The sequence below is a fragment of the Pseudopodoces humilis genome, chromosome 4, assembly GCF_049639895.1.
Source record: "Pseudopodoces humilis isolate 2021_Gansu_Grassland_sample_001 chromosome 4, ASM4963989v1, whole genome shotgun sequence".
Taxonomy (NCBI): Eukaryota; Metazoa; Chordata; class Aves; order Passeriformes; family Paridae; genus Pseudopodoces; species Pseudopodoces humilis.
The window spans coordinates 21,671,688-21,692,080 of NC_142203.1; the positions used below are offsets into that span (position 1 = coordinate 21,671,688).

Below are 20,393 nucleotides of genomic sequence, written 5' to 3' on the forward strand. Positions count from 1 at the left end.
TAGATCATTTTGGGATACTAGGCAGGTGATCTAATGTAAAAATGAGATAGCAGAATGGGGGTATAAGGTACTTGGGAACTGTGAAATATTTTCAATAGATTTGAATATGCTGTCTGCAATTGTCATAATTCAGTTTTTACTGCATTTATGTATTTGCACAGATTCTGATCTACTCCAGGTTCTGTTCAAATAGAGTTTGCATATTCTGATCTAGTTCAGGAATAGTAGATGGAGAAATTCTCAGCTCTCAGCTCTAATAAGTAGTGGATAGGAAGTAATTTTTCAATTGAGAAACATTACACAAAGTGGGTTATATCTGAAATAATTCTACCTTTATTGTATAAACTTTAAAAGATATTACATTGGTTTTATCTCCATTTACATGAAGCCAAGAGTGCCAATTATTTGATAATTGAAGTGTTTGATGACTTCGTATTAGAACAAGTCTCCAAGCTTTTTAACCATGCTCTTCTGTAGCAGTCCCCCAGTGAAGGGACAAGAGATGCTTCACAACTCAGACTGTTTCATCAGTTTAGCATACAGATTGAAGAGGCAGCAGGACACTGGCTTGTACTGGGAGGATGTGAGTAACAGGATAAAATGTGTTTGGAATAACTGCAGGTTTTATCTGTTAGTCAATTTTCTAGAGTACATAGACTTCCTGCCATGTACTGCTCAAATATTCTTTCTGTGAAAGCATACTTTTGGAGCAGAAATTCTGAATGTGCTTTTTAATTCCTGTTTTTACCGAGACAGATATGATAAGGAAATTGTGTGTCCAGATGAACCATATATTTTCTCCTGTTCAGCCTTGACATGTCAATCCTTTGTGTAGTATGAGGGGTAATTTATCATGCCTCGTAATTTTTTATTTCCTCTTTCTACCTTCTTGCGACATTTTTTCAGAGACCACATCAGCCAGACAGGCTTTTCTTCATGTAGACATAACAACCTTAACTGAAGCCTTCTCACTGAGAGATGCATCTGGCCTGTGCAGTAAGTGTAATACTTTGACAAGTAGAACGCTTGAAACATTTTATTCAAGTCATTTTCACATAAACTTGCAACCATAATACGGGCATGTAACACAAGAATATGAAAGTGCAATGAAGAATACAAAGCTAGTGCCTGAATATTATAAATTAGAGCTCTTCAGATAAAGATGCAAAGTTACTGAAATTAAGACTGTTTCAAGAAAAGTGAAGAAAATATGAAGTCTTGAAGACAGTTGCAAAAACAAGTGGCATTTCACTGTATCTGTAGCACTTAGTTGCATAATAAAAACCTCCCAATTACATACTCTTTGGTTTTAATTCAAGTTAAAATCTTTCAGCACCTTTCAGGATTTGGAGAAAATTAAAATGCCTTTTTGGCATAAATGTGAGACACAGGATAAACCACCTTTCAATGTCTCATTTATGAAAACCACCCTGCTGGTTTTGAATGAGCACACTGCAAACAATGCATGAATGACAATAGGAAGGTACACTTGATATGTGCATTCATTCTGGAGCAGAGAAAAAACAAGTAGACTTTTCCTAACACAAAAATGTCATCTACACAGTATTTTGGTTCCATTGGTGACCAGTCTGTCATTTTTGTTACACTTTTGTCTAGAAATACGCAAATATCAAATGTATTTCAGGATTAAAAAAAAAATATATAACAAACCCTTCCTCTAATGAGCCTGACATACATAATGTTCCTTATGTGCAATTCTTAAGTAAAGGTTTTAAATGTGGGAGGTTATTGTTTCACACACATTTATACATTCTGGCTTTTCAGAAGAAATTTGAGACTGCAAGACAGCAAATTCATAGTAGAAATCTCAGAAAATTCAAATCTGGTTTTGCTCCCACTGAGGCCAATGTCAATATGCTTTTCAAAGACAAGGGAATAAGCCCAATGTCTGGTAAAATGGAATCCAAATATAACTTGCTTTTAAAACAAAAGCTTTTACCACAACAGTTTTTAAAAATGTTTTTGAACAAAAATGCACATAATCCCAAAAATATATTCCAGTATGCAAAAAGTAAGGTGTCAAATCTGCAGAGCCAAGATACTGAAAATATTGGTTGGCGCTCCCCTATTTAAAACTACTTCTACACATGCTATATAATAAACTCTTCTACTTCTACTGCTTTGTGATTTACTATAGTTAGACAGGGTTAAAGTCACATTCCTTCATTTTTTTTAATCCTAAAATCCCTTGTTTTTCTGTTCATGTCTAAGGCAGTTTTTGTGCTATTGTACATCAATGTCATGTTGCTTAACACACATTTCAAAACAAATAAAATATTTTGCTACGGAAAAAAAAAAGCTACATTTTTGTAGCTCCAATATCCCCAATATTCAAAGTTACAGCATTCAACACCTTTCCAAATGAGGCCATTCCCACTTGCTCCATCTACACAGGTACTCAAGGCCCTCTGGCTCCTTGCTGACTTCAGTGGAGTTCTGCACGTGGTTTGGGCACAGACGTGTGAGCAGGTGAGTTTGTCATGAGCGAGGGGTACCCCCCTTCCTGCAGCTGCTCCGTCTCCAGCTAGTGCTCTCATATCCCACATCCAGCATCAGGCACAATGAGGTACGAGCACACCACCTCTTCCCAGGAAGCAGCCCATGCCCACAACCTGGCTGCCATTCAGTAGCTTTTGTGTCCATTGCCAGAGCTGCTCTCAGCACTTTGACCCCAGTTTTGACCTAAGTCTGTAGAAAGGTGAATGCGCTTGCATCCCTTAACACCTCTTAAACTTAAAAACTCTTTGGGCTGAGATTTCAGAAGCCTGGACTTTAAAACAGGCCCTCATTTTTGTAGACATAGGTAACAAATGGTTTTCTCATAAATCAGGTTTCCGAATTTTGCTTCTGTTCATTGCCCGTACTGGTTACAGATTGCTAAAATGGATCCCACAGCAAACAGAAAGGGACCTGCACGTATAAATTATATTATTCCTCACCCTCTCCCACTGGTGGGTAGTAATCACCAGGTTGCTGGTTCTCAGGTTCTTTTTAAGTTCTAACTGTGCAAATTTGTAACCAAGTTATGATTAAGGTGGAAATAAATAAATGTTCTAAAGAACAGCTGATCCTTGAAGGATATTGTGGTAATTCATCAAACTTCCAAATTAAATCCATAGGGTTCTAATGCATAAAATATTTCCAAATACTGCCTGAAGTATTCTCAACAGTGACAATAAAACCTCTCCATACTCCTCAGATTTTTTTTAACTATATTGAATAGCACATTTTTTTCCTTTTTATTTTTTAATTTATTGAGCTTCCAGAATTTCATTAGGTGTTTTGAACTGCGGATCAAATTTAATGAATACCAATCAATATTTCTAGGTCCCATTGTTCCAAAAGTAGATTCTTCATTTTACATGATCAGAAATCTGAAAAAAACCGCCAGATCCCCTTGTGATATGTCATTTCACAGTTTAAAACAAAAATCACAGCTACTGTAGCTTACAGCAGGGTGCACTGCAAAAGCAAAATAATTTGGGGATGGGAGGAGTAGTATACCCAGCACCAGTTAAGCAGTTCAGCAAAAACATTAATTTCAGCTGGAAGTTTTTCCCCTTAACAATGTTGCACTTGGTTCCTGAACAGCCTAAAGTAGGACTGACTTTTGCTCTTCCTCTCTATATAGTATATTTTCAGCTTTGTTATTTTGAATACTGAGATACACATTTTAAAGTCAACTACAGTACTTAAGGGGGAAGCAGGTAGTAGGTTTTCTTCACACTAAAAATACTTTCTAAGAGATTCTGACCTACTTCTGTTTGTGGTGCCACCTGAGTTAATTGCCTGTATTATTTTGATGGTTAACCTGTTCAAGTTGGATGTTTTTCACAGATGACCACATCAGGTACTCTTCATCATCTTCAAGAGCCCATTTCTTGACAGGTATTTTTTATCCATATTTAGTTTGCAGAAGTTTTTTAAGAGTACCACCTTGAAAAGTTTCTTGAACATATAAAGGTGGGTAAGCTTTTTCATTAATTTTCACAGATGAAAGGTGCTATTTCAAAACCCCATCTGTTTTTCATTTAAGAAAATGGAAACTCTTCTAATGTATTAAAAATGTAAACATAACTTTTCTTGCAGGGGTATAACTGATATATATAATATATATGTATTTCTCTGCTATATGTTAATATTCCTTGAAAACTGAACATACTTCTCTCATATCAATGTATCGTAGCAAGAATTTTTAATGGTACTGTATCATTAGTCTTAATCTGGTTTTCATTATGGTATTTTCTGAGATAGCTGGCATTACTACTTTCTCTTGAGTTTTTATTCAATTCATTTTGTGTACATTTTTTTCTACCATTTAAAATATGTTTAACTCATTCACCAGTAGAATTCCCACTGAAGTCTGTTACCACATAAACTCCAAATCTGAAGGAGCTAAGAAATGGTCCCATGTTTTTATGAATGAGTTAGATTATCAAAATTTAAAATATCTCTACATGAAGCACCAGTTTCACACGTTTCAATAGCAATACAAGTAATGCCAATTTAGATTCTTAAAATCCAGTTAAGTTTTGGTTGAGAAGCAGCAGAAGTGCTTCAAAGTCACATAAGGTGTGTGGATCTATCTGCGTATGTTCTGTAGTTTTGTTTCTATAGTGTCTGCATCCTAGTAAAGTTTGTATAATGATACTTCAGTTCCAAACATTTGGCACCATCTCATCCATTTCTTGCATCTTTCTCAGTATCTGTTGAAAGAGGAGAAATAATTTTATGCAGGTGAGCAGGCACACAGGGAAAGAGGAACTAAACACCCACTTGTCAGCTTGAAAGCACAGGTCAGACAACAGTAACAGACTATTTTTCCTAGCCCTGCACAAACATGTACCTGAGAGAGGTATAAAGTATGGTGTACATATATATACACAGATATCTATGGGGTGTTCGCCTGGGGAAGAGGAGGCTGCGGGGAGATCTCATCACTCTCTACAACTGCCCGAGAAGAGGCCATGGTGGGGTGTAGTTTGGTATCTTCTCGCATGTAACCAGTGAGACAGGATGGGAGGAAATGGCCTCAAGGGGTTGTTTAGATGGGATATCAGTGGAAACTTTTTCGCATGAAGGGTTGTAAAGCGTTAGAGCAGCAAGCCCAGGGAAGTGGTGGGGTCGCTATCCCCATAAGCATTCAGAAGCTGTATGAATATGGCACTGGAGAACATGGTTTAATGGTGAGCATGCTGGTGATCCGAGGTTGATGGCCGGACTTCATGATCTAATAGGTCTTTTTCAAACCTTAGCCATTCTATTATTCTATGTACTCAGTAACACTTTCAGAGGTAGGATGGGGAGACTAGAAGTTAAAAGCATGAAACATAGGTTTGCCTCATTTTACTACTGATTTCCTAATGCAAAGGAATGGATAGGAATTCATTCCATGAGGAATGCATATTTTACAGGCTAATTAAGCAAGGCGCATTAATTCGGTCTATTTGCTTCACTGGTACTGTTGTAAAACACTACAGTGGTCATCTGTTTTACTTTCCATTTACTGCTTGGAATTTGTTTCGTATGAACATTTATACAATGTTAATTCTCACTCTTTATACAATCCAAATGAAGTCTCTTGATAAGTATTTCATATGAGCAACTAACACAGTGTTCTGTGAGCTGCTTACCTCTGTGTTACAGAACACTGCTTTCTCTGTTTATCTTTTTGTGTTTCACAGATACTAAGGTACAGTAGACCTACCAGGAGGACATTTATTAAACAACTTTGCCTTTTTGGAGGAAAAAAAATGTAAAAAAGGCATAATTTTGGCATTGCTTAAACTTTTAAAGAGCAAAACTGTAAATGGAGGGTGTGTGAAAGAACTGATTCAGGGAGGGTGGCTGCTGTGTAAGCAGCAGCAGCAAAGTAACATAGGTATGTGGGATTTTTTCAGAATGTCTTAATGAGCACTGTTGCTGCTCGGTTGTGTGTGGGTGCTGTAAAAGGGTACTGAATGATCCTAGCAAGGTCCCAGTGCAAGTACAAAGAAGGTGTGTGAGCCAGACATCGTTAATTAGCAGACCAGACAGGAGCAGCAGTTCTGAAAAGTGTTACACACACAACAGCACAAATGCAAGAGCAAAATTCCCAAAACCCACAAAACAAAACACCAACAGTGGGGCACAGTGACAGAAAACCCAGCAGTGGGGAGGCACTTACGGTGAGATTGTGCAGCCGGAGGCGTAGGCGTGGTGGCCCGTGTAGCGGATGTCGCAGCGGACAATGTTGTTGGAGTAATCGGATTCAGGCACCAGGTAGCTGGGGTTTACACTCACCTGGAGGGGAGAAAGCAAAGTGCTGTCTACTGCCACATTTCAGCTGGTAACTTAGATGCCAAAGGATGCGTGCAAATGATTTGCTTCTTCAAACAGGAAAAAAGAAAAACCTCCCAAAAAACCCCAAAGCTCCCCATTCCCAATACACTTACCTTCAGAATATAATTTCCAGGTTTTACATCAGTAATATCAATCCACTGGCAATCTATGTCAGCATTGTAAGTGTCGTAGCAGCCAGGGCTCAGACCCTTAAGAATGAAGTTAAGATGGATGTAAAAAAACATTGATCTTCAGAAACAGTGACACTCTAGACATTAGGGACACTCAGACTGAAGTTCACTTAACTATCACAGCTCACTTAGAAAATATCTTAGAAAATGAGTCTTATTTTTAGTTGCCATTTTATTTGTGTATCTAAACTAGAACACCTATGTCCAATGTACCATGATGATAGACAGCCCTTTATTATTAATGCATAAAAAAACACCCGTAATGTTGACAGTTGTTCATCTGTGACGTATCTGCATTTTCTTATCATCACTTGTTACAGTACTCCTTTTGTGTAAAAACTGTTGATGTTAGTGTTTCCTGTTCTTTACATAAGATCAAAATACAATGAAAATTGACCAGAGACTGGAGGTAAGCATCTATAAATGTCGAGTGAGTATCTTCTGAGGTCATGAGTACAGTCAGACTTGATCACCATGTTGGAACCTCTCTCTACCCTTAGGAATGACACAATTTTTTGCTATGGATGTACTCTGCCCAAGTGCCATCTTTGAATAGTAGGGTTAAGAGCCGTTTTCACACTGAGCTTTGCATGGAAATGGTGTCTCTCCAGGCAAATAGTGACACAAAATCTGAGGGAACTGAAAATGTAGCCTTTATTCCCAATGCATCTTTCTGAAAAATTCTTTGTTGTTAGGAGTATTAGTAAGAATCCCCACATATGAATGTATCTGTGATTCAAATCTAGTGTCTTTAGGTGTGGCCTATACAGATTGCTCTAGGCAGAGCTGATCTGTTCTGGAAACACACAGAGTGCAGAAAACCCAAGTCCTGCAGGAATTCCCTCTTGACCCAGCTGGTGATCAGCTCAGACTCTTGCATGTTTGTGCCAAGTCTGAGGCTGGAGGAAAGTTTTACAGTCCAATTACAAACCCCTGAAATACGGGCTTCCAGTGGAAATGCTGACACAGCCGTGATTCTAGTGACACAAATACTCCAGCTGTAAAATATGGATGTTGCTTAGTTAGATGTCATAGTCTACAGAAGTAGAAAAGGTATTTATAAAACCTCTTCAAAGCCTCTATGTATTGCAGATCATTCATTATAGTTAAAATTCAAATGTGGACACGTCAGCCAGTGAAACATAGCTGTCATTTCTCTGTGACAGAATAACTACCTTCTAGATTAGAAACTGCAGAATAAGGGATACAAGTTTATGTGTACGTATGGCCACACTGAGTTAAACCACAGATCCATCAAAGCTCAGTCTCACGTCTCTGACAGTGGTCAGCAGCAGATGCTTAACAAGATCAGAACATAAGCAATGGGATGTGTAATGTCAGGCAAACTCCTTCCACCAGGCATTTCACTGTATTTAAGGCATGGGGTACCATCAGATTTTTGTGTTTAATAACATCCATTACTTTGTGTAAATTCTTCTTGAGCCCATGGAGATTTTTGATCTCTGCAACATCCAGTGTCAAGGAATTTAATACTTCATGTGTCCAAAGAGCACTCCTCTGTTTTAAAGCTGTTGCCTTACAGGTCTTAAGTTCATATATTGTCAGAAACATCAACAATTGTCAGTAAATATCAATAACTTCCTCTTTCAATTCACAACCACTCAATTTTTCCTCTTCTGGTTTCCCAAATGGAATAGTCTATGAAATCTCTTAGCCATACTACACTGCTGATCAACCTTGTTCTGCTGGAGTTGGCTGGTTAGGATTTTTTAAGCTGTTCTTCAGCAGTTCTGAGAGGTGGTGATGCAATACTCAAGGTAGGAGTCTTGCATGGATTTGTCTATCGTAACGGCATGTTCCACTTTCCATGTTCCCCTCATCAGCCCTGGCACCTGGCTTTACGTTTGTACATGACCCATCATAACATCACACAGCTGCCACTCCCTTCAACAGCCTCCTGCTGTACAGGCACAGAACAAAACTGAGATTTCCGTGCCAGACTGCCAGCCAGCAGCAGCAGGTGTTAATGGAATCCAGCACCTTACATCTTCAGACTCCGCAAGGGAGAGAATACCAGCTGTGAACCCTGGCACCAGCCAAGGACATCAGGTTGTGGGGATAAACACTGGGAACGGCTTATTTTCGGGATAACTTGAGTGCCCCTTAGCAAGCCTGACCAGCTCTACTGCCACAAGAACTTGTGGTGTGCTTCAGTATAGTTCAGTTACCAGTGTTGCTACACTAGTGAGTGTCACTGCCCTTTAATAAGAAACCCACAGGTGAATTATCAGTCTCCAGCTTAGTACCTGGTCTCTATAATGGGGAATTTCAGAAGCTAGTTAGGGCATCAGCTCATTTAGGGCATCAAGTGACTGGCAGAAGAGTTATCCAACTACAGACTAGGAAAGGCAAAGACACTTGGTTGTCTCCAACACAGCTCCTACCTGTGTGTGTGCTGTACATGCATACCGCCTGTAATATCCATAATCACAGGAAGTATCTTCAAGGCAGAAACTTGCTTTGTGTCCTTCAGCGACTTTTCTATGTGAGCTTGCATCCAACAAGTCATAGTGGCTGAATTCATCCATGCTGTGATAATGTCTGTTAAACCATAGATAGATTATTAGAGGTGGTTCAGATCTTATCAATAACATTTTCACTTATTCCTACTTAATCTACATCCTGTTAACTCTGGACAAATTTTATTTACTACTCAAAACTTGTGTGTTAGTAAACTTTCCTACATATATATATATATATATATATGTGTGTGTGTGTGTGTGTGTATAAATATACACACACACACATATATAAAAGGTTTTAATTGGTTATGGGAAAGATTCCATAGCAGCACTGTTTTTCTAAAATTTTCTGTTTCACCTCTTTTCCAATAACAATAGCAAGTATGAAGTAGGTCATGTACCTTTAACCAGAGTTTTGCTAGGAATGCTTACCTTACATACTTACATACTATAATTTCCATGGAAGTTTGCTACTTGAAACCAACCAACTATTTGGTTTCACATTTCCATGGCCCACAGACAATGTAACACGTTCATAACATTGGTGAAGACAAAATCTGCATGAAGAAATCAGCTTCTGTGTACTGGCAGTGCAGATTTCATTCAGTATCAACTACTTTTACAGTCTATACTTAATGCTGTCTACTTCAGAAGTGTGTTTGCTTTTGATTTGGACAAAGTGATGCATTTTTCTTGCTTTCACACGAAGTGACTTCTAGCTCATACTGTGGAGTTTTAACACCTCACATTCTTGTAATTCCACTTTTTCCAAAGGTGTGGGAAAATAAACTTGTCTTTTCTACCTGCACTGTGTCTTTGCAGCATTTGGCTGCAGTTACTTTTGAATGCTTTCAGCTCAAGAGGTAAATGAAAAAGGCCTAATTGAACAAAATTCAAGTGTATTGGTAAAACAAAGCAGCACGGGAGCCCCACAAGCAGGCCCATGCAGAACACTAAAACTGATCTACAGATGATGATGACTAACACTGAGGTCTGATGGCTAGCCAAAGTAATTGGCAGTTAAGAGTTCATTTCCAAATTAATTTTCTTCAATGTTATGGAAATGATCACCAGAGATGTATTTTTCAGTAGGCAATGCCTTTTCTATCCAAGAACTGAATCAGTATCAGAGACACTCTGCATCTGGACAGTGATAGCTGGGCTATCGTGGCACAGCAGGAAGCCGTTTTTCTCAAATGGAAAACTGCTACTGCTCCCTACCCATTTCATCCACTTATTTATCAAGTTTGTAAACACAAGGTTGGGGATTTTTGTTTTTGCTGAAGATTTTGTTTAGGGATAGATGTTAGCTAAAGCATTTGTGGAGGCATTTTTGCTAAGTTTGATTTAGCTTTAGCTTTTTGATGCTTACAAGATTTATAAACTGATGAGTCTTTTTTTGAAAGAAATTGTTCTAATGATACTGATTTTTCATTCAATGCCTAAAGCTTCTGAACCTTGAGAGAAATATTCCATTGGCTCAGAGGCCTTCACATCAAGCCCACGTTGCATGCCATTTTTAAAAAGATTAAGTTATCCTTTATGTGCCTGTAGGAGCAGAGTTGGACTTCAAGTAAGGTGGAAATAAGTATTCTGAATAATTAGTTCTAATATTTTATAAATTCCCCTGCTGAGATGTAGCAAATATTGGAACAAACCTGCATATGAGTTTTCTGAAAAGTTACAACTTATACTATTCCTAAAGCAATGCTGCTGTGTCAAAATATCATATATATATTATTGATAATGGGATCAGTCAGCCCAATAGCTTTTCTTTTCCAAACTGATCAGATCATTCCTTGTGAAGACCTAGCTCATTAAATTCAGCTCAAGAAGTATGGGTCACTGTTTAAAATGATGTGGTATTACAGGAAATACGCTAATAAATGTACATTTTAGGGTTTCTATTTATTTTAACATGGTTGGGACTTTTATTTACAGATTACACTTAAATGTAAGTGAACTACATGTAAAATAAAAGGAGAAAGTGCTACTGTCAAATCTCATTTCAGACTTATATTTATATTGAATCTACACATTGTAAGAATTTCAAACATATGGATGAGCTTTGTATCCATCCTCGTTTCATGTGTCTGTATAGAGTGATTATCACTATATACAAAGAGTAATTACCACAATTAAAATTAATCAGATCATAAAAGGCTAAAGTTTCCCCATGGTTTCTCACTGCTTCACTTTAGTTTTAGAAAATGTCCCCTTATAAGTGACAATTTGTTAGTGAAAAGCATAATTAAAAGATGCCATACTGAGCACTTCACTCACTGGTGACAGCTGTGCCACTCCCAGGAATAACGGGGTCTGCTGGGCAGGAAATCCGATGTGCCTTGATTTTTTACCCTTTGGGGGAATCTCAGGAGCACCCGATTGTCATAGTCTCTAACATCTGCTCGATAAGCTGAACTGCAATGATGCAAATCAAAGAAAACAAAGGAAAAAGCCATAAGTATATGCAAGAAATACTTTGGAAAATGCTTTATACTGTATAAGAAGTAACTGATAGCAGAGATCTTTTCAGGCCCCATAAGCCTCATGCATTGGAGAGTCACACAGAAATTCCATATGGTGTGGAAATTCCTGGTGTCTGACCAAGACCTGACTAAAATTCAGATCTGTTTTTAATTTTATAAACAGAAGCTTGACCACTGACCAACTCTGTCTATGAAGAAGATCACTGCTGAGCTATAAAACTACTGTGGTACCAAAAAACAGAATTTCATTAGTTGCTAAATAACTCCCTGTGTATGCAAGATCACACAACAGATGTTTGATTCCACTGTAAAAAAAAAAATAAAAATAATACGTATCTGAATCAGGCTGTGTTTTCCTATTCTGCATAGCTATTATCTATACTCTTTTAAATACTGGAATATTTTAATCAACTAATAGCCAGCAAGAACACTTCAATGAGTCTTCACTGTGAAGCTAGCAAAAAAAAAGAATACTGCTTCTTATGTCATGTTTTCTTTTTCTGCAAGTGAAGAGCAAGACCCTGAAACAGTCTGCATAAAGTAATCATGCTGGTAAATAAATAAATCTGTTTTGCATGATAAGGTATCAAACATGTTAAAATGGTTAAAAACAGCCATGTTGATTTCTTTCCAAACAAAACAGGAAAAATCTCTCTTTGCCAACTGGACAAGACCTAACTTCATAACAAAGCTGTTATTTCAACCCCTTAAGAGACTTTGAAACACTTTTCAGAGGGATTTTAGTTTTAGGAGACGGTAAAAGGCATAGGCCCAGAAACAATTAGCTTATTATAATCTTAATAGCAAATTGTGCTGGTTAAGAATAGGGGTTTTGTTGTTTAGGTTTTCTTTCCCTTTTTTTTTTTTGTTTTTTGTTTTTTTAATGAAGTAACATAGGATCTTGTGGGAGTAGAGGAGAGAGATGAAAATCAACAGATTGAAGTGGCTTTCTAGGTGCCTCCATTTCATAAAATTCAGAAATGTTCAAGTGATCCCGACAATAGAAACATGTAATACAACTTCCCACAGCACGTAGGTTCTTCAGGAGATCTGCAGCTTGTCTCTCTAATATGGCAGGATTGCTTTCTGATGCGCGTGCTCTACCATCTGCCACAAACTTGGAAGGTTACAAAGGGCTGTGTTTTGTTTCCTTGAGCCCTCCAACCTCACCCTTCTCCACTCTTCACCATGTTCACAGGTGGAAACAGGAGCACAGCAAGCCACAGCAAACGGGCAAAATCCTGGGACGATGCCTACCTTGCCAAGCAGTTCTCCTCGGCAGCACATCTCAAGTTGTACATGGACATCCTCTGGACATATGTGGACGCCTGGATGTAATAGGGATCCGGGACTAAGTCAGGGAGACCTGCAGTTCATCAAACCAACCACATAACAGCAAGATCAACCCAGGACACGTTTGCAAATACTTGGCTACCATCCCAGTCGTTAGGAGACGTCGTTTTGCTGCGGACCCCTGCTCTCCGCTAACCTCGCGTTCCCCTTTGCTCAGGCTTGTCCCAAACACCTCATGGCCAACACGACGCCCCGCGGCTGGCTTATCGGCAGCTCGCCCCCTCTCCCAGACGCGGGGACTGGGCTGCCCGCAGCCCGAGAGCCGGGCGAGGGCCAGGCAGGGCCGGGTACCCCCGCAGCTGATCCCGCCGGGACCGGCGTGAGCGGAGCGAGGGGACCGTGCGGCGGGGCCGGGGCCGCCGGCAGGGGAGGGACGGGACGGGCGGAAAGGAGGGCTCTTACCGTACTGGAAGTAGCCGGTGCCATAGCCGGGTCTGTACCTGCTGCCCTGGCGGGGCCTCTCGTAGGTGTCGTAGTAGTTGTAGTAGGGGTTATCGTCCGTGTACTTGTAGGGGTTGTAGGGGTCGTCTCCTACCATGACATCTTCCCGGCCGGGCCTGGAGCTGCTCAGGGGCGGCAGGCTGCCGGCCCCGGTGCTGCTCCCGTTGCCGCCGGTGCCGGGGCTGGCTGCGGCGCTGGGCCGCGGCGCCCCCGGGGAGCCGCTCCGGGCCGCAGAGGTGGCGGCCGCCGGGCTCCGCTGCGCGGCAGCGGCGCGACCCCCGGAGGAAGCCTGGTAGCCGGCCTGGAACCAGTGCCGAGCGCCGGAGCCCCCCCGGCTGCCGGCGGCGGGCTGGGGCTGCGGCGGGGGCTGCGCGGGGGGGCGGGGGGGGGCTCTCCCCGGCAGCCCCGTGCCGTTGTTCCGCAGCAGCAGGATGGGGCTGCCCGCCGCCTCCGCCGCCTGCCTGCGCCGCGGGGGCTGGTACTGGGAGCCCAGGCTGAGCAGGCTGTACACCTGCCCGTTGTTCTCCCACTGGATCCGCTGCCTCCAGGCGGCGGGGGGCGGCGGGGGATCCCGGCGCGGCTGCTGCTGCTGCTGGCAGCCGGCGGGCCAGAGGCAGCTCCAGTAGATGCACGCGTGAAGCTGGGCGAGCAGGAGCCCCGGCGGCGCGAAACGCATCTTCTCCTCTTTGGTGGGCGCCGGCGGGTAGAGAGATACGGGCGAAACCGGGAGGGGAGGGGGAGAGGGGGGCCGAGAGAAGAGCGAGGGGCGCCTTTCCTGCTCGGGATGGAGCGGGGTGGGGGCGGTGCGGGGAGGCCGGGGGGTGCGGGCTGCGCCTCTGGAAGGGTCGGGCGGGCAGCGGGGTCTCAGGCGCTGCGGCACCCGGGAGGTGCCATCGGGCAGGTCGGGCCCTTGGAAAGTAAACCCGGCCCGGGGGGAGGCGGCGAGAGCGGCTTTTCTTCTCCCCGGTATTTATAGGCGAGGGGATGCGAATGGGAGCCGGAGCAAACAATCAGCCTCTCTTCGTCCTCCGGCCCGCGCTGGTGTCTGGAGCGAGGGAAGGAGGAGGAGGAGGAGGAGAGACCAGGGACTTTAAACTTGCTGGCACGCTCGCAAAGTTACACAAGCCCCGCTGGCTGGGCTGGCTGCACCCCCGCCATTTGTTCACGTAATGCGGCTGGAAACGTGCGGCCCTGACAGTTCCCCCACGGCCGACCCCCGCCCGCCCCGAGCGGGGGCGGCTCGGGGGGGACGGGGCGGGTCGAGCCGGGGGGGCCACGGGGGCTCCCCATCCTCCCTCCCGTCCTCCCTGCCATCCCCCCTGCCCATCCTCCCTGCCGGCCTCCTGCCCTGCCCTGCCTCCCTGCCTCCCCCCGCGCCCCGAGCCGCGCCAAGCCGTGCCGAGCCTGCGGCGGGCGGGCGGGCGGGCGCGCTCAGACACACGTAGGCTGCCAGAGTATGCCGTGGGGCAGCGCCAAAGTATGCAAAGGAAAAATGCTATTAGCTCATCAGCGCTGGAGAGACTAGAAACGGGGTGGCGGGGAGGGGGAAGGGGCCGCTGGCGAGAGAGGAAACATGTTTCTGGAAAATGTGCTGGACTGCACATCTCCCGGGCTGGAGCAGCTGCTGGTGACCTTCGTCTCAGCGCTGAGTAACAGTCGGATCCCCTTAATGACCTCTTAATTAGGAGAAAACCTCCATCAAATAAACTCTTGACTATTGACTTTTGGGTTTTGTGCATATGAGTCACACGAGAAATATACTGGCGATGCTCCTCCTGGAGTAAGTTTTCATTGAAAAGTGAAATTTCACATGGGAGAGGCTTAGCCCCATCACCAGAACAAATAAACCTAGTTTGGGTAGTGTCTCCCCAAAACTGTGCTGGGGAAGAGGAGCAGGCTGCGGCCCGAAAGCCTCTCCCTTCCTTCCTGCTTTTGCAAGAGTTCATCGGGGCTGTGTTTTGATAAGTACAATCACCCAGTAAGGCAAATGAATTAAGGTCCATGGATTTCAGCCAAAACTTCTTTTGGGTGTATTTTTCCAAAGGCTGTTTGCTTATGAATCCTTGCAAAGGAATTGAGGAGAATACACAAAAGTTCTCCTTCACCAAAAGTTTGGTGGTGAGGATATTTAAGTGAATCCTGTCAGCGAGGATCAGCCTGGGCTGGAGGTTTTCACCTTACTCAGGTAGATTTAAGGCAACCTGGGACTGCTGCCAGCTTCCCCAGTTCAGGTTAACAGTCCACATGTTACTACTGGCCAGGTGGATATTTGCCACTGGGTTTTGATGTTCTTGATACAGTTCTCCTGTCATTTGCTGTAGTTTGTTTTGATTGCATTTTACTTTAAATGGTGCACACTTTATAATAGAAAACTAGCAAAATGTGGTCCCACATTGTGGCTGTGATGGATGGTGAAGGCTGATTTACACTGCCGTAGAATTTTTGGTTGCAGTGCTCATCTTTAAAGTACTTTCACCACCCTGAAATCAGTGGTGTGACCCTGCATGCAAAAGGTCCCCCCATGGACGGGGGTCACTGGCTCTAAATGGTGCTGGCACCAGCTGCTTGCCACAGCAGGCTTGCTGGCTCCACTCTCACTGCAAAATGGTCATTCTGAAGAGCAGTGAGGAACACAGGGCATTCAAAGCACCAGTGCTCCAAAGACAGCAAAGTCTTCCTACTCGAGAACATTTCCAATAGCCGAGTGGGTGCTTGTAACCATTGCTAGCCAACACCATGATATTGGGGAGCATCTGCTGGACTTCTGGCCCACAGCCAGGACAGTAACTGGTGTCTCTCTGCAAGCAGATTGTGTGTGCTAGTTTGGGCAGTCTGCTGCAGAGGTGGTTTGGTTTGGGTTCTCTTATTCATCGTATTTGCAGGCTGCTCATCCCCTGCGATCTTTCTCGTTGTGGCTTTGAAAATCCATTTACGGGTTTGCCTGGAACAATCAGTGACTAAGGCTGAGTAAAACGGAAAGGTTGAAGATAGGGAAAATGCAACACTGAAGGAATGAGGTTTCTGTCTTTTTAATCTTCCTCCAAATCTTACTAATGTTACAAACAGCAGGTTGTTGCCCAATGTGTGATATTAGACAATGTTTCCACACAGTGGGATTTGAGCCATTTTTTCTTATGCCTGATTAAGTTACTATTTTTCATGAAACTGGAGAAAGAATATTTGAGGCTGGTATTCTTACCCATCTATCAGCCATTCACACTGTTTGCCATTTTTTCCATAGCACAAGTTTCATTTCTTAATTCATTTAGGGTTCATAATGCCTGAAAAATCATTATTAGCATCCATAGAGAGTCATGTCCTTCACTTAGCATTAGGTGCCTGTGTCCATTTAACTACTTTCCTCTCCCCACAGGTTGCCTAATTACACCAGGTTTTTACATCATGGGTCTGAAAAGACCATCAAAAAGCACTGTGACCTGAGGTGTGGAGGTGAAAATTTCTGCAATACTTTAAAAAGATCATAAGCAAGTCAGGTACTGCTACTGCTTTAAAACTGCCTTAAAAACAGTCATGCCCTCTGGTATTAAGCTTTCTCATGAGGTTGATACAGCTGCTTTGTAAAGTCCAGTTCTGATACTGATCACAGTTAATTTAGTTACTTAAGCATTTGCTTTCCCTTTTCTTTTTTGTCTGGAATGACTGGTATGCCTGGGTACTTGTTGCACTGTGGTTTTGATTTCTGTCACCTACAGAAATAAATACAGTGTATATCAACTGAGAAAGTAAATCTTCCTTCACTAAAAAATGACACTAATTAAAGCAGATGTCAGTAAGTAACTGCAGTAATGTCTCAAAACCTGGTATCAGGTGGTAACCTATATTTAAATTTACATTTAATTGTAAGGTTGTAGTAGTCCTCATTCAGATGTTACAAATAGAAAAATGTCTCCAATGGCATTAGTAGCATTTGGAGTTACCTTAATGTGTACACTACTGCTAAACTGCTAATTCAGTTGTGAATCTGGAAGATGGAAAAATATTAACCTGTTCACCACAAAAATCAACAAAAGTATCCCAAGCAGAACCAAAGCTATTTGAATTTGGCATGTCTTAATACATGCCCTAAGACACCCATTTTAAGGTTCTTTAATCTTACTATTTGACATGTTTATGAAAGAAGTATGATAGTGTAAAAAAGGGGAAGGAATTTTAAATGTCAGTTTACATTAATCACATTTTTTCTTGCTTTTAATATTATTTTTTAAATATCAGTAATGGGTTGGATAATTCATGTTCTTGTTTAGTCATAAACTGATATGCATAGCTAGGGTCACTCACATAAAACAAGAAATAAAAATAGTTTTAAAAAATCTTAACAGAAAACTAGACAAACTTAATATGAGTTAAGTATATTTATAAATTGATTTTTTTTTCATTTGGAATTGAAGAGTTGTGTGTTGAGGAGTCACTACAAGAAAAATCTTGAAAAGTAGTGGTTGGTTCCAGCTTTTTCTACCAGGGAAATATTGTGTATTAGTTATTAGTGTACTAATATGATTTATGCTTGAATAGACAAAGAATTTACTGTGATTCTTCTGTTTGCATAAACACTGAGTTGCAACTAGATTACTCAAATTTATCTTATTTTATAGATCTTACTTATAATACTTTATATAACTTGCCATTTTTTGCATTCAACTATTACAAATTGTGTAATTTTGTTGCACACCTGAACATTGTGGATTTTTTCTGAAGCGTATTTTACAGAACATACATGTATATTTAGGAAGTCACTTGTAAATCCATTGGATTAAAAGGTTCCTAGTTATAATGAATTCTCCTTAATATTTTGGATTAAGTTACTGTAATAAAGGTATTCTTTACAGTATGTGAACTTTTCTAGAACCTAAGAACACTGAGAACTTTCAGATTCAGGTCTGTAAAGAGCTTTTTTTTAACAACCAACTTAATTAGAGACAAGGGCTATAGACTTTTTCTGACATCAGAAGTCTTTGGTCTTTGGAGAAGACAGTTATTATTTTTACAAAAGTTAGTCTTCTAGTTAAATTTAGCTACCCTTTGTATGTCTGATTTTGAAGTCTCTAATCAGGCAACTTTCCACTGCCATAAGTAAAATGCAAAAGTAAACTTTCAGACTTTTTTTTTTTTCTGCTCTGAACTTATAGAGGAACAAATAGATTTTTGTTCATTCAATAAACTTGTCAATTTGCTGAAAAAAGAAAATCATTATAATTTTATTAGCAGGTAACATCCTCAATTCAAAATTAACTGACAAAAGGCCACCTGTCCCTTATCTAATATTTTGTTTTTATCTATCTGCATTACAGTACCAATCTGTGGTTGCTTTGCTTTATACACCATGGGTAGGATTGTTGAATTGCAAAAATGTGCACCTGATGAAGTAAATTAATCTCACTTGTCTGTCTCTTCAGGATCTGACAACTTGATCAGGAAAAGCAGCTACAGGACCTGAGATAGCTGTTGCTCTTTTCTTGCATGGTGAGGGCTGAAGACAAAGCCTTCTGATATCAGTGGATTTTTTTTTTTGTCAAATCTGAGGTTTACAGTGAGGTTTTAATAGCAGTATTTTTTAAACTGTATTATTATACTGAGTATTGATGTGTTGCTAAAGCTGAACATGAGTGGTTTCACAGGATGCAGTTGTATGGTTTCTTTCTTGAATGTGGATTTTAAAAGAGCATAGTGAATATGAAACAAAAAGCTTTCATTTCTTGAATTTATAATGTGTTCAATCTCTGTATATTTTTTCTAATTTTCCCATTTGTTTTCTGTCTTCCAAGATTTTTATAAAAGCGAGATTTCTAAAAATGTGAGATAAATAGATAAATATGCAAATATACAAATTCAGTTACTGCAAATTCAGTCAGAGATTTGAAAATCCACCAATGCTTTTTCTTTTCTTACATATTAGCACCTGTAATGAAAGTTTCCCTACCTATTGTCTATGTAGTATTTACTCAGTGGTCTGCAAGTTGTCTGATGACCCATTCAAAGGAACAGAAATCCAAGACACTCAAAGTAAAGAGCCCACTATCTGTGCATTAACACCTGTGATAGGTACCAGAGTTGGATTCATTTAGGAAGGTCAATAAAGTTCAGATTAGATTAGACAGTGCATGGGTAAACAGTGCCTTATTGCTTTGGGAGTTCAGTCCTCTATTGTCTCCACAAGCTGAGCACCTGCTAAAGGACTGCCCACCATCTCAGACACAAATATCTAGTTTTATTGAAACTTGTGAATACTGAGGGGAGGTTACTGTGAAAAACACAAACTGGCAGAACAGTTGTATACACAGGTATATCTTTGTTGTGGCACTGCTCCAAAATGAGTCTTCCCTTCTGCATATTTTGTATAAAAGTAAAAAAAACCATCTAGTAAGTTCAAGCTGAGGAAGGCTTGAGAGAATAATTACTTTTGAATTGAGACATTTACCAGATTTGGATTATAAGCATTATGTATGAAGTGAGAGTAATGGATAGCTTTCCAAATCTGTCATTTTCCTTCCATCTTCAGCAGGGGATGAGTCCCTGTAAATCATCCACAAAGAACAACACTGCCCAACGTAATATAAGAATGGAACTTGTCAGCAGAAATTTTGGAACATGATTTTACTATGCATCTCATCAAAAACTCTCCTAAATACCTGGATGCAATGTTTTTTTTTAAATAGCATCTTAGTCTTCATAACCATCCCTGAATTTGCATGGACATCACAGATAACTTTATGCATGTAACTTCAATGCCTGATGGAAAAATGTCAGAGAAAATCCCTGTTTCAAATCCCAAGGTGAATTTTCGTAACTGACATTAGAAAAAAATTTGGTCTTATACTGACAAGGCTCAATTAAAACAGTGATCAGTATTGCCCTTCATAGGGCAAATGTGAATGCATAAAAAGTGGGGCACTGTTGATGATAAATAAAGAGCTGGCAGAGGAACTCCTGTGTCTAGGATTTTAATTGTCTGCTTTGTTTTCACTGGGGAATATGTACAAGGTAAAAAACAAGCAAGCTCCCTTCACTTCTGCATTAGAGAGAATGTTTGGAGGCATCAAGGACATTAGAAATACAGTTTGCAGTTTGCATTCAAA

At 41.1% G+C, this 20,393-nt stretch overlaps 1 protein-coding gene across 1 annotated transcript; it reads right to left on the bottom strand.

The window, feature by feature from the left end:
* Positions 1–6,183: 6,183 nt before the first annotated feature.
* LOX (lysyl oxidase) lies at positions 6,184–14,392 on the bottom strand. Its single transcript, XM_088054464.1, has 6 exons — positions 13,261–14,392; positions 12,763–12,871; positions 11,300–11,437; positions 8,939–9,095; positions 6,456–6,551; positions 6,184–6,303 (listed from the first exon to the last, which is right to left on the bottom strand). The coding sequence occupies exons 1-6, from the start codon at positions 13,973–13,975 to the stop codon at positions 6,184–6,186; spliced, it is 1,335 nt and encodes a 444-aa protein (XP_087910590.1). The 5' UTR covers positions 13,976–14,392.
* Positions 14,393–20,393: the final 6,001 nt, after the last annotated feature.